Source organism: Hyperolius riggenbachi, chromosome 6 (genome assembly GCF_040937935.1).
Source record: "Hyperolius riggenbachi isolate aHypRig1 chromosome 6, aHypRig1.pri, whole genome shotgun sequence".
NCBI lineage: Eukaryota > Metazoa > Chordata > Amphibia > Anura > Hyperoliidae > Hyperolius > Hyperolius riggenbachi.
Genome location: NC_090651.1, coordinates 20,747,334 through 20,762,580, shown reverse-complemented (window position 1 = coordinate 20,762,580; position 15,247 = coordinate 20,747,334). Strand labels below are relative to the sequence as shown.

Here is a 15,247-nt window from a genome sequence, read left to right as displayed (position 1 = left end):
ACAGGACTTCTCACTTGCATCTCCTCTTCTCTGGAACTCCCTTCCATATCTATCCAATGGTCTTTCAAGCACCCTTTAAATCTTGCCTCTTAGATGAGCCTATAAACTAACTTAGTGACGCTTCAGACATTGATCCACTTACAATTTCTTCGGCACACGTTGTATGTAGTGGTATGAGCGCTGATCTAAACAATAATAAAAACTGACCTGTAAGCATATTCTATCTGTTGACCCCGAAGCATACAGACGGCAATCCCTGATGGCCAAAATCATTGCCCCACCACTTGGGCCGGCTGTCTGGCCTCGGCAATGCAATCCCTTTCCTTCTGTATCTATTAAAACTCTAGTGAGAGGCGACAGCCATGTCATATTTTTATAGGCAACTGCTTTGTAAGAATCCACAAAGGAAATCCTGCCGCCCTTTCTTCCCCTCCCCTCTACATAAAACAGCATAAAAAAATCATCTAAACAACACATGCAAGACTGTCACTAGCTGCTAGGCATAACGAAAGACAAACAAGTGATAAACAGTTGTTTTGACTGTCAAGGACAAATATCTGCAGAGGAATATATACTGCATACTGTGCTTATTATTATTATTCATTTGTATGGTTCTGCTGACATCCCCTGCAGCACATTACAGAGTACATAGTCATGTCACTGACTGTCCTCAGAGGAGCTCACAATCTAATCCTACCATAGTCATATTCTAATGTCCTGCCATATTATTATTATGTATTTATATAGCACTGACATCTTCTGCAGCACTGTACAGAGTACATAGTCATGTTACTGACTGTCCTCAGAGGAGCTCACAATCTCATCCTACCATAGTCATAGTCTAAGGTCCTACCATGTTATCATGTATTTATATAGCACTGACATCTTCTGCAGCACTTTACAGAGTACATAGTCATGTCACTGACTGTCCTCAGAGGAGCTCACAATCTAATCCTACCATAGTCATATTCTAATGTCCTGCCATATTATTATTATGTATTTATATAGCACTGACATCTTCTGCAGCACATTACAGAGTACATAGTCATGTCACTGACTGTCCTCAGAGGAGCTCACAATCTAATCCTACCATAGTCATAGGCTAATGTCCTGCCATATTATTATTATGTATTTATATAGCACTGACATCTTCTGCAGCACATTACAGAGTACATAGTCATGTCACTGACTGTCCTCAGGGGAGCTCACAATCTAATCCTACCATAGTCATAGTGTAATGTCCTACCATATTATTATTATGTATTTATATAGCACTGACATCTTCTGCAGCACATTACAGAGTACATAGTCATGTCACTGACTGTCCTCAGAGGAGCTCACAATCTAATCCTACCATAGTCATAGTGTAATGTCCTACCATATTATTATTATGTATTTATATAGCACTGACATCTTCTGCAGCACATTACAGAGTACATAGCCATGTCACTGACTGTCCTCAGAGGAGCTCACAGTCTAATCCTACCATAGTCATAGTCTAATGTCCTACATTATTATTATTATGTATTTATATAGCACTGACATCTTCTGCAGCACATTACAGAGTACATAGCCATGTCACTGACTGTCCTCAGAGGAGCTCACAGTCTAATCCTACCATAGTCATAGGCTAATGTCCTGCCATATTATTATTATTATTATTATTATTATTATGTATTTATAGAGCACTGATATCTTCTGCAGCACATTACAGAGTACACAGTCATGTCACTGACTGTCCTCAGAGGAGCTCACAATGTAATACCTACCACCAATTTGTGGGAAAGAACAATTGGCTAATGTGTTTTTACAGTGGTAACATTTCCTACATGCTTGTTTAAAGAAACTCTGTAACAAAAAAAAACCTCCCCTGGGGTTGTACTCACCTCGTGTGCGGGAAGCCTCCGGATCCTATCAAGGCTTCGCCCTGTCCTCCTGTGTCCCACGTTGGTCTCGCTGTGCCCCTCCGAACAGCGGGGATGTAAATATTTACCTTCCCAGCTCCAGCGCAGGCGCAGTATCGGCTCTCCGCTCGAAGATAGGCGGAAATTGCCGAACGCTGTTGGCCCGCTCTACTGCGAAGGTGCAAGCCTCCTGTGCCTGCGTAGTAGAGCGGACCCGACAGAGATCGGCTATTTCCAAGCGGAGAGCCGCAACAGCGCCCCTGCTGGAGCCAGAAAAGGTAAATATTGCACAGCCTGACAAATCACCGGCTGTGCGTTCCGTGGGCTGCAGCGAGACCACCGTGGGACGCAGGAGGACAGGGAAAGCCTCATTAGGATCCAGAGGCTTCCCCCTACCGAGGTGAGTACCCCCTAGGGGAACTTTTTTTGTTACAGAGTCTCTTTAAGGGTCACTTTACTCATATCTGGGGAGGAAACACGGCACTGACTTTGGACTTTGGATTCCTCTCTTACTAGAAATTTGTAAGCGCTTTTGCAGAACGCTTCCGTCTTTTGATCCAGAAAAAAATCCGTAAAAAATAAATACAATGTATTTTTTAAAAAAACGCTCACACAATCGTTTGCTTAAGCGATTTGGTGAGCGTTTTGCGTTTCTCCTATACCTTCCATTGAGGCAAATCGCCTCAAAAATGACCCAAGCACCGCTTTTCATAGCGGATCGCAAACGAACCGCTCAGATATGAACTCTCTCATAGAGAATCACTGCACAAGCGCTTTCAGGGTGATTTTGAAAATTGCCCGCGCTTAAAATTTTACAAAAACGCCTATAATGTGAACAAGGCCTTACAGTCTATTTACTTCCCTCTTTTTCACGCATGCCTGTGCACACAAAAGCTAAGAAATATCTGGAGATACACAGCATAGTTATTTGTGTGCTAGGCACTGTACATACACATGTCTATCTCATCATGTCTATCTCATCATGTCACATGTCACTTCGGTTATCCTTTAAGGGCTCGTTCACACCTAAGCGATTCCCGCTAATCGCTAAAGCGCTAGCGTCTTTTAAAACGCTAGTGCTATTTTAGCCTATGGCTGTGTTTACACTTGAGGGATTAGCGATAATCGCGGGCGTTCCGTGATTATCGCTAATCGCAAACGTGTTACTTGCAGCATTTTTCCGACGATTTTGGAGCGATAGCCATTAGCATATATAGAAACGCTAATCACGATTGCTCCACAAACGCGAATTTGTACAGCAATTTTCTGCGTTAACGCTAACGCAAATTGCTAGTGGTCAGCGATTTTAGGTGTGAATGAGCCCTTAAAGCGATTTTTAAAAGCACCAGAGCTTTAAAAAAAAAAACGAAATCACTCCTAATGTGAAGAAGCCCTAAAACTGTCCCTCTTTCTTATCTCAAAAAGTTGGGAGGTGTGGGAAACGTAGTTTACGATATCAGAACTGGCCATACATTGTATATTTATGCAGACCCATTTGCTGGGACCTGAGGACTGAGTTTACTGTATCCAGAGGTTACTATATCGGAGTTTACTATAACGAGATTCTACTGTAGTTACTTTCACTGGGATCCTATTGGAATGCAAAAGATCGCAGAAACAAAAAAAAAATAAATGTTGTCATGGATTCTGAATGAAGAGTCAATCCCTGGATAAATAGGAACCGCTATGCAAACACACAGGCGTGTGTATGATTAAATAAAACCTGCCACTAATGAACCCAGATGGTGCAGCGAGCACGGAATGTATTGTCATGTGCTGCATATCACAGCTGTAGATGTCGTAAAAACCAGCATGTTCACATATAGCGCGAGTCAGTCCTATTGTCAACAGCCAAATGTCTCAGGGCCAGTTCACAGTGCTCAGCTGCGCTGCAGAATAGTTCTGCATGTTCAACTCACTGCAGTGTGTGTAGCTAAGGAGCTGTGGGCCCCGATGCAAGTTTTACATTGGGGCCCCCCAAGCACTCTATACATAACAATTGATACGGCGCACCAAAACCTGCCAATGGCAACTACAGTGTCAGAGGTGCAAGAAGGGGATGGGGAACAGTTTGTTAATGATTACCACTATTCAAAGTATCTATAGAAGTGATTATTATGAGCACAGGACCAATAGAGAGGTAATACTGTAGTTGAGGGAGGGCCCTTTGGAGCCCCTCTGGCCCAAAGGCCCCGATGCGGTCGCAACCTCTGCAACCCCTATCGCTACACCCCTGACTCACTGCCTATACAATTCTATGGGCCGGTTCACAGTACTGAGTCGTAATAAGGATTATTTTATCTCGCTGCATGCCAGCTTTGTATTAAAGAGGACCTGCATAGCTAGAGTGACCAGATTTTTGTAGGCTCAACCTGGGACGGGGTGAATTGGCGGGGGGGGCTGCGCCGCGTCGAAAAATAGGGGGTGCGTCGCGCGCAGCGCGCCGAAAAATTTGGTGCCTGCAGCGCGCGCGAAAAATGGGCGTGGTCATGACATTCTATGGGCGGAGCTAACAGAATGATGCAACAGCGAGGCATAAGAAAGCAGTGTTTACGCCGTGATGTGGTCAAACGTGGATTCACATCATAGGTGTGCAGAAACTGTGTGATGCTATTTAATAGTATGCCATAACCGCAAAGCAGCAAACACAGCCAACTATGACCATTAAATAATAAATGCAGCAACAGTTACCCCAGACACCACAAAATAAACGCAATGGGCAACATTTCAGCACAAAATAATCGCATTGCGGGCAAACATGTCAGCATAAAATAAACGCAATGGGGGCAAACATGTCAGTACAAAATAAACGCACTGCGGGCAAACATGTCAGTACAAAATAAACGCACTGCGGGCAAACATGTCAGTACAAAATAAACGCACTGCGGGCAAACATGTCAGTACAAGATAAACGCACTGCGGGCAAACATGTCAGTACAAGATAAACGCACTGCGGGCAAACATGTCAGTACAAGATAAACGCACTGCGGGCAAACATGTCAGTACAAGATAAACGCACTGCAGGCAAACATGTCAGTACAAGATAAACGCACTGCGGGCAAACATGTCAGTACAAGATAAACGCACTGCGGGCAAACATGTCAGTACAAGATAAACGCACTGCGGGCAAACATGTCAGTACAAGATAAACGCACTGCGGGCAAACATGTCAGTACAAAATACACGCAATGCGGCCAAACATGTCAGTACAAGATAAACGCACTGCGGACAAACATGTCAGTACAAAATACACGCAATGCGGCCAAACATGTCAGTACAAGATCAACGCACTGCGGGCAAACATGTCAGCACAAAATAAACGCACTGCGGGCAAACATGTCAGTACAAGAACGCACTGCGGGCAAACATGTCAGTACAAAATATACGCAATGCGGCCAAACATGTCAGTACAAGAACGCACTGCGGGCAAACATGTCAGTACAAAATACACGCAATGCGGCCAAACACTTCACCTGCAAGAAAAGGCATTTACTCACCTGGCAGAAGACGTCCCCTTACGCAGCCGGCCTCTGGTGCCTCAGGTGCAGCTCCCCCTGGCCTGGACGATGTTCAATCTCCCGCTCAGCCTCTCACAGGCAGAGCAGGGCTACGGCAAGATGGCGTCCGGAGGCGGAGCCCTGTACTGGAGACAAATAGTCTCCAATACAGGGCTCCGCCTCTGGACGCCATCTTCCCGTAGCCCTGCTCTGCCTGTGCCTGCCGGAGGAGAACATTGCAGGCTGGAGCGGGGCTGCGGGGAATGAACTAGCGCAGCGTCTAGTAGACGCTGCGGCTAGTTTATTGTACGGTGGCCAGAGTCCCGAGGCCGGGCTTTTAGCAGCGGGACGTTTCCCGGGACCTCATGCAGCCTGGGACAGCGCCCCCGAAGGCGGGACGCGTCCCGGGTAAAGCGGGACGTATGGTCACCGTATGCATAGCTCCCAACTGTCCCTCTTTGGCAGCCCTGTCCCTCTGTCCCTCTTTCTTCCTCTCATTTGTCCCTCTTTCAGGACTTTGTCCCTCTTTCTATGTAAATAAATATATTTCTGTACTAAAAAATGTGTTTGATTGACTCATATTTATTCCCATCCATTAAATTGATATATTACTAATTTTAAACTAATAATAAGAAGTAAAATGAACCAGAATAGAAAGGACCAGTGTGGTTTTAATTATAAATCAACATATTTTTCTTATGAAATCTTTATGTTATACGTGACTAGGGGTGTGACGGGGGCGTGATCAGGGGTGTGGCAGGGGCGTGGCTTAAGTGTCCCTCTATTTCCTCTCAAAAAGATGGGAGGTATGGGACCTGTAAGGGGGAAAAAAAAGTACCTCTGGGGGGTACCTTACCTCAGAAGAAGGAACCCTCTAGATCCTAATGAGGCTTCTCCCGTCTCCCTCCGCCAGCCTGATGCAGCGCTGGCACCTGGGAACAGAAGCCGACCACATATCTACCTTTGCGTTCCTGTGCAGAGGCACTAGCGATTCTCCGCTTAGGCCGAACCTCATTGGGTCCACTCTATTGCGCAGACGTCTCACACCTGCGCATTACGGTGGAGTCGATCAGGTTTGGCTATTTCTGTCGGAGTCCAAGCGGAGAGCCGCTACTGCGCATACACGCACGTCAGCAAGCACCGACCAGGAGATCTTCGGGGGTGGGGGGGGGCACTGGATTTATGGCCACGGGCAGCACGGTGGCGTAGTGGATAGTAGTCTCACCTTGCAGTGCTGGATCCCTGGTTCAAATTCCAGCCGGGGCACTATCTGCATGGGGTTTGTATCCCACACCTCAAATACATACAAATAAGTTGATTGGCTTCCCCCTAAATTGGCCCTAGACTACAATACATACACTACATGACACATACATAGACATATGACTATGGCAGGGATTCGATTGTGAGCTCCTCTGAAGGATAGTTAAGTGGCAAGAGTATATAGTCTGTACATCGCTGCGGAAGATGTCGGCGCTATATAAAAACTAAATAATAATAATAATACTCCCCTCTGCTGTGGATCCTGAGGCTTCCCCCGCCCGAGGTAAGTACCCCCCAGAGGCACTTTTTTTCCTTTACAAGTTTACAGTCTATGTCCAGTCTCCATTGCAGTTCACACTCATTATAACCCGTACATTATGCAACTGACCACTGTGAACCTGGCCTAAGGGCTGGTGCATACAATGGGCTTGATTCACTAAACCGTGATAACTCAAATATCACACCTTATCAAAGATCACACCTTATGAAAATATATCACACCTTATCACAGATATCACACCTTATGAAAGTTAACACGCTTCTCAGAGTAGCATACCGAGTGCTATGAACCTGTGCCTGCTAATTGGCAATGGCACTCGTCCTGCCCCGAGCCCCTGCGGGTTTGTAGCGCTCGCTTTGCGACTCTGATAAGGCTTGTTAACTTTTATAAGGCGTGATATTTGAGTTATCACGGTTTAGTGAATCAAGCCCCAAGAGCAAGACAAAGACAAGACACAGAACATTTATATCGCGCTTTTCTCCTGGCGGACTCAAAGCGCCAGAGCTGCAGCCACTGGGGAGCGCTCTATAGGCAGTAGCAGCGTTAGGGAGACTTGCCTAAGGTCTCCTACTGAATAGGTGCTGGCTTACTGAACAGGCAGAGCCGATATTCAAACCCTGGTCTCCCGTGTCAGAGGCAGAGCCCTTAACCATTACACCATCCAGCCACCATCCTGAGCAGTTCTGAGCAGTTCTGAATGTTTTTAAAAACGCTTGCAGGGGGAAAACCGCTTGGCTAATGAAAGTGAATAGGCTGGTGCACACCAGAGCGGTTTGTTTTTTCCCCGAACGCAAACTCCGGGGCTGCAGCATTTTTGTGGATTTCTGAGGCGTTTCTGCCTCAATGTTGAAGTATAGGAAAGTGGAAAATCGCTCTGAAAAAACGCTAGATCAGAGTGATTTTGAAAGCGTTTTTGTTACAGAAGCTGTTCAGTTACCGCTTTACTGTAACAAAATAAAAAAAACTTCTGCTACACAAAAAGCTCCAAAAAACGCTAGGCATGTTTAGAAAATCGCTCTAAACATGCTTAGAATTGCTCTGAAAAAAACACTTCAAAAGCCGCTAGCGTTTGCGGATCCGCTAGAGGTTTTTGGTGTGCACTGGGCCTAAGTGCTAAAAGCTGCTGCTATAAAAGCCACTGGGACACTACAGTGCATAGATGCCATATATATGTAACTGTAGCACCCATAAAGGGTGAAGGAGCAGCTAGTTGCCGTGGCGGCCAAGCTGGGGGCAGGCCACAGCAATGCAGATGGGTGTGGCCAGAGCCTCGGCAGAACTTTGAAAAAAACCTGCCATGGCCGACATTCTGAGGGGTGCGGAGGGCTCATCTAACTGAATGAATTATGGCAGATCAGGTAAGTAATTAACTGTGAGACACCCCCTTCAATTCTAAATCATTAAGACAATACCTGGCATGACTGGCTTTGTCTTTTAGGCTGGGTGCACACATAACATAACATGATAGGCTGTGTTTTATGTCGTTTCATTTTATGTTGTGTGTGTTTTTTGTTCGTTTTTGCTGCGTTAGCGTTGATGCGTTTTATAAGCGTTTTGCGTGTGTTGTAAAGCGGTTTGTATGTGTTTTTCATGTGTTTTTCTTTTGCGTTTTACGCAAATCACTAGGAAGACAACAGGAAGCTGAAATCCATCAGAATTTTTTTTTTCCCCAAAACACATAGAAAAACGCATGGAAAACGCTTACCATTGCATTTCCATTGACTTTCATTATGTGCGTTTTTTTATATGCGTTTTTTCCTGCAGCCCATAGACTTCCATTAGCGGCAAAAACGTAGAGTTTTCCGCAACGCTTGCGTTTCTGCTATGTGTGCACCTAGCCTCATACTGGAGGGACTCATTAAAGTGGACCTGAACTCAGAACTTCCTCTCTGCTCTATAAGATAAGCAACAGCATAATAACCTTTAACCATTTCAGCCCACTGGGATTTTTCACCTTATGCATCAGAGCAATTTTCACCTCCCATTCATTCGCTAATAACTTTATCACTACTTATCACAACAATGAAATAATCTATATCTTGTTTTTTCTGCCACCAATCAGACTTTCTTTGGGTGGTACATTTTGCTAAGAATTTTTTTTTTCTAAATGCATTTTCACAGGAATATTAAGAAAAAAAATGGAAAGAATTATTATTTCTCAGTTTTCGGCCGTTATAGCCTTAAAATAATACATGCTACCATAATTAAAACCTATGTATTTTATTTTCCCATTTGTCCCGGTAATTACACCATCTAAATTATGTCCCTATCACAATGTATGGCGTCGATATTTTATTTGGAAATAAAGGTGCATTTTTTCCATTTTTGCATCCATTACTATTACAAGCTTATCATTTAAAATTTTTTCGTAATATACCATCTTCACATGCATATCAAAAAAGTTCAGACCCTTAGGTAACTATTTATGTGTTGTTTCTTTTTTTATTGTAATTTTTTTTCATTAAAAATTTTATTTGAGTAATTTTTGGTGTGGGAGGTAAACAGTTAATTTTAAAGGTAATAATGTGAGTTATTTTTATTTGAAATGTGAGTTTAATGTGAGTTGTATTTAATTGAAAAATGTATGTAGATGTAGTTTTACTATTTGGCCACAGGATGGCCACAGTCAAAAAATTTTATTCATGGAAGCGAATGGTCTCGCTTCCAGGAAGCATTAGGAGGACGGGAAACTTTTTTTTCATCAGAAAGACGGCGTTTTCTGATAAGAAGCCGTTGGTCTTTCTACCGGGGACTTAGATCAATGAATAGGAACTATGTTCTCCGGGCTAACGGGGGACAACACGCGCGCGCGCAATCCCACGGGCAGACGCGCTACAGCAGCGGCCTGGACGTGAGAATCACGTCCAGGTGGCATAAATGGTTAAAGAAAAACATTTCTTTGTTACAGCGGATACAAATCCTGCAATACATCCCTGCAATGAATCTACTTCCTGCTTTCATGGAAGCAGACATATTGTTAACATCCTGTGCTTTCAAATGAACTTATCTGCCATGGCAGTCAGATGACACACAGGAGAGATCAGATTACAACTAGTGATTAGACACAAATGTGGGGGAATTAGACAGGCTAAACTCTCTAAATACACACAGGATGGATTTCTCTCTGTTTACCTTCGGTCCTGTGCAAGAGTTCAGGTCCACTTTAAGCTCGAGGACATTAAGAAATCCAGGTTGATGCACATTTAAAGGACTACTGTAGGGGGTCGGGGGAAAAAAAGTTGAACTTACCCGGGGCTTCTAATGGTCCCCCGCAGACATCCTGTGCCCGCGCAGCCACTCACCGATGCTCCGGCCCCGCCTCCGGTTCACTTTCGGAATTTCCGACTTTAAAGTTGGAAAACCACTGTGCCTGCTCCCTCACTTCCGCTGACGTCACCAGGAGTGTATTGTGCAGGCCCAGTACGGTCTGCGTCTGCGCAGTACACTCCTGGTGACATCAGCGGGAGTAAGGACACGGCCGCGCAGGCGCAGTAGTTTTCCGACTTTAAAGTCTGAAATTCCAGAAGTGAACCGGAGGCGGGGCATTGGTGAGCGGCTGCACGGCCACAGGATGTCTGCGGGGGACAATTAGAAACCCCTGGTAAGTTCAACTTTTTTTCCCCTGACCCCCCTACAGTATCCCTTTAAATCTGGTTTCCTGCAAAACTTTGCAGCTTGCAAACGGTCCAAGGGAGCGCAGCAGCCGCCGTGTCTGATTGGTCCAGTTCCAAGCCTGTGAAATTTGAATACAATTTGCAGAATAATAACAACAGCAATGTTGGCGTTCGCGGCTCACCTGCTGTCTGTAGGCTCAGCCCCGTGTCCAGCTTGTTGTGAGGTTTATTACTGATGAACAGATAGCAGAGGACGCAGACCGTGATGATAAATGCCAGCAGGACCACCGCCGCTATGGACAAGCCCACCAGAGCTCCCACACTGCGGAGACAAAAGCACACAATGCATGACTAACAGCCACTTAAAGAGGCCCTGTAATGACATAGAGCAGAATGCAGTAATTTACTCAGTATACCCACGTTTATGGTCATTTTCCTGTTTTCAGCATCAGAAACACTTCCTATACCTATATATTGCTATGTAACCCCGCCTTTCAAGTGGTGTTTGGCCTAGGCTGTTTAGCTATCAAGGGCGTAGCAATAGTTATAGCAGCTGCCATGGGGCCCTGGAGTAAAAGGGGCCCAGGTGGTAATTGATGTATTCACCAACTTTCCTGTGTTCCACCATCCTATGATTTTATCTAAGTGCCCATGGACTATATGCAGTGTAGCTCACATGAGAATGCAAAACTCCCAGTTAAAGGACACCCGAAGTGACATGATGAGATAGACATGGGTATGTACAGTGCCTAGCACACAAATAACTAGGCTGTGCTCCTTTTTTTCTTTCTCTGCCTGAAAGAGTTAACGTGAACTAGAGACGAAGCACGCTCATGTATATTACCATATAGATCCGTGGGAACATTAAAGAAACACCTACCCTGCTCTCTGTTTCATTCTTCACTGCTCAGCCTGCTTGTTAGCAGCCCTGATAAAATCCCCGACTGAGCATTCAGTCTAGCTTAGCTCAGGAATCATTATAGCTCTTTAAAGTGTACCTGTAGTGAATGCCAAATGAATAGCCATTGCTTAATCACAAACACAAAATGCATTATTTAGGCACGGTTGTGATCAGGAAAAATCACATTGCAAATGAAGCGCACAAGTGGAAATGTTGATCGCGGACTCCATTGATTTTTTGGTACCTAGCATTTTGTGATCTTAAAGGGGTGCTACGGCGAAAATTTGTAAAATTTAAAATATGTGCAAACATATACAAATAAGAAGTACGGTTTTTCCAGAGTAAAATGAGTCATAGATTACTTTTCTGCTATGTTGCTGTCACTTACAGTAGGTAGTAGAAATATGACAGAAGTCACAGGTTTTGGATTAGTCCATCTCTTTATAGGGGATTCTCAAGGATTTATTTAGTGAATGGCAGTTGCTCTGTCCAACTGCCAAAAAAAATGTGCAGCGAGTAGGGAGACTAGCCAGCATCTTTGTTTAAATCCGTTTTAGGGAATATCTTTATAAAGAATAAAAGCCTTTCTGAGAATCCCCTATGAAGAGATGGACTAGTCTAAAACCTGTCCTTCTGTCAGAATTCTACTACCTACTGTAAGTGACAGCAACATAGGAGAAACGTAATTTATGGCTCATTTTACTCTGGAAAAAAAAACATACTTCGTATTTGTCAATGTTTGCACATATTTTACATTTTTAAACTTTTCGCCATAGTGCCCCTTAAAATTGATCAGAATCTAATCACAAAACAAGATTGGGAAAAGGGCCCTTAGTAGAGACTTGCATTTTAGAATTTTTAGCCAACCCTGGTGACAGCCATGAGACGCTGTATGTTCCAGAACAACATGCACCCTCTAGTGGATTATCCACGGTAACACAAGAAGAACACATCCCTGGAACAAGACCAGAAACCTCTCACATGCAGAGATTTGTAAAACATGGCTTCTGATTAAAAGCATTGTCTAGATGGGTTGTTGTGCTGATAAGCAAGCAGTACAGATGGCTGCAAATGTAATACAAATTGTATGCAGTTTGTAACTGGGCCTAATCAAGTTTGTCAGGTGTGCATTTAATAGGCCAAATTAAATGTCTAATACACAGGGACTGAGCTGGACAAACCTCTCAAGAAGTATCTTAAACTGAACGGACTGGGGTAGAGGTGTGCAGCCAGCGTAGCCGCAAATGGCCTAGGACCCCCAATTACTTACCCTTCCACCCTGCAATATGACCTCCTGCCACTAGAGCAGGCAATTTTTTTGACCACTCTTATTATGAGTTGCGGGGGGAGTGCCCACACTTGAACAACCTGGGTGGATGAGGGTGGGGGGGATAATTAGTAGTTTCACACCCCTGCACATAAACACTTTTTCTCTACCTGATCTAATGAAACCTGACTGGATACAGCAACATTTTTATTTCAATTTAGTTTTACTATGAAAATGCACAAAAAAACTGTTTCTGTTCCGGTCACAACTGGGAACACGGCTGGTCGGGAACTGTTTAATTTAAATTGTACAGTTCTGTGTCAGTGATTGCCGCATTCCACTCGGCTGCTGCTCACAAATATGCTTTTCCATTAGGATTAGTCTGATTCTGTATAGAGCGGTTTTCATTTGCCCAGCCTCAACTTGCAGAGTAATTGCAAACTTTACCCCGATAGCCGGTACAAGGGCAGCCTCTGGTCTAGAGGGCACTCCCTATTGTCATAAGTCAGGCTAGTAACTCACTAGGGTAATTTTGGCAACGTTTGGGGATCACCGACAATCACCGGCGATTTCCAAAACCGCTTTGCAAATGAAAGTGAGTGGTGAGCAGGGGGGGCGTAGCAATAGGGGTTGCAGAGGTTGCAACCGCATCGGGGCCCTTGGCAGGGGCGTAGCAATAGGGGTTGCAGAGGTTGCGACCGCATCGGTGCCCTTGGCAGGGGCATAGCAATAGGGGTTGCAGAGGTTGCGACCGCATCAGGGCCCTTGGCAGGGGCATAGCAATAGGGGTTGCAGAGGTTGCGACCGCATCAGGGCCCTTGGGCCAGAGGAGCCCCAAAGGGCCCTCCCTCAACTGCAGTATTAGCTCTCTATTGGTCCTGTGCTGATAATAATCACTTCTATAGTCACTTGGAATAGTGGTAATCATTAACAAGCTGTTCCCCATCCCCTTCTTGCACCTCTGACACTGTAGTGGTCCTTGGCAGGTTTTGGTGCGCCGTATCAATTGTTACGTAGAGAGTGCTTGGCAGGCCCCATTGTAAAACTTGCATCGGGGCCCACAGCTCCTTAGCTACACCACTGGTGGTGAGGAACCCACTAGTGCTGATTGATGAATCATCAATTGATGAATGATTGGTCAAAAAGAAGCACCTATGACCTCTTCCTTTAGGGGCGGGGCTACAGATGGAGGCCGGACATCCAACACCCAGTAAGTGTATTAAAGTTTATTTACAGGGAAAAAAAGCAAGTGAATTGCAAATCGGAAGTGCTGTACAGCTTCCAAGTGTCGGGCAATCGTGATCGCAAACGCCCTAGGAATCACTGCACACTGATTTCTAGTGGGTTCCTATGCTAAATCTTGCTTGTTGTCACTGTTGATGTCTAGGAGAACTCACGGAAAAGCATGTGATCCATACCTCCCAACTTTTTGAGATGAGAAACCGGGACACTTAAGCCACACCCCTGACACACCCCAAAACCATACCCCTAGTCCAAATATATATATATATATATATATATATATATATATATATATATAGTGGTGAAAAAAGGATCGAGGCGCCAGCCGGCGGCTGTGGTGTGTGGGATGCGGGTCTGGGATAAGATTGTAATGTGCCCCCCAGTGTCCCCCTGTATGGAGAGATTAAGAGCGCAGCAGAGCGGGCAGTCTTACCATTCTCCCTCGCGTATGGGCATCTCGTCTTCTCCGCTTCCTACTTCCTGTGATGTCACAGGAAGTAGATGGAAGCCAGAGATGCCCGGTACGCGAGGAAGAATGGTAAGACTGCCCGCTCTGCTGCGCTCTTAATCTCTCCATACAGGGGGACACTGGGGGGCACATTCGGAGGGAGGGAGGGACAATCTTATCCTAGACCCGCATCCCACACACCACAGCCGCCGGCTGGCGCTTCGATCCTTTTTTTACCTCCGCTGCCTGCCGGGACACAAGGGGGGGTATCCCGGGACAGCGGGACCCCTCCCCCAACCCGTGACCATCCTGACGAATCCGGGACGGTTGGGGCCCATGGTGATGAGTTTGGTCAGGTGATAGGTATGTAAGTCTCTGATTGGCTAGTCAGGATCATGTGCAAGCAGGATGTGATCACAGCAAATCAGAGCTTTGCAAATTTATCAGCTGATCAAACAAATCACATGCTCTACATCACCCTCAACTCAGATTTACTTTAAGGGCCTGATTCACAAAGCGGTGCTAACAGTTAGCACGCTGGTGAAAAGCCCTTTATCACGCCTAAACTCTGTTTAGGCATGATAAGTTTAGGTGTGATAAGTTTAGGTGTGATAAGTTTAGGCATGATAAGTTTAGGTGTGATAAGTTTTTAGGCGTGATAAGTTTAAGCACCAACTGGGTTAGCACCGCAGTGCACAGCTGATCAAAAGTTTTGCACTAGTAAAGTCTGGTGCACTTTGCATAGAGTTTAATGGCGCTGCTTTGCATGCGGGACTTTGCATGCGATCTAAACTTATCTAAACTTAGCATGCCTAAACTTATCATGCCTAA

At 45.1% G+C, this 15,247-nt stretch overlaps 1 protein-coding gene across 1 annotated transcript in view; it reads right to left on the bottom strand.

Moving 5' to 3' along the window:
- The window catches only part of SHISAL2A (shisa like 2A), a 152,048-nt gene that overhangs the window by 121,789 nt on the left and 15,012 nt on the right, over positions 1-15,247 (bottom strand). Inside the window, exon 2 of the mRNA XM_068242409.1 lies at positions 10,741-10,880. Coding sequence (XP_068098510.1) covers positions 10,741-10,880 — 140 coding nt within the window. The remainder of the gene's footprint in view (positions 1-10,740; positions 10,881-15,247) is intronic.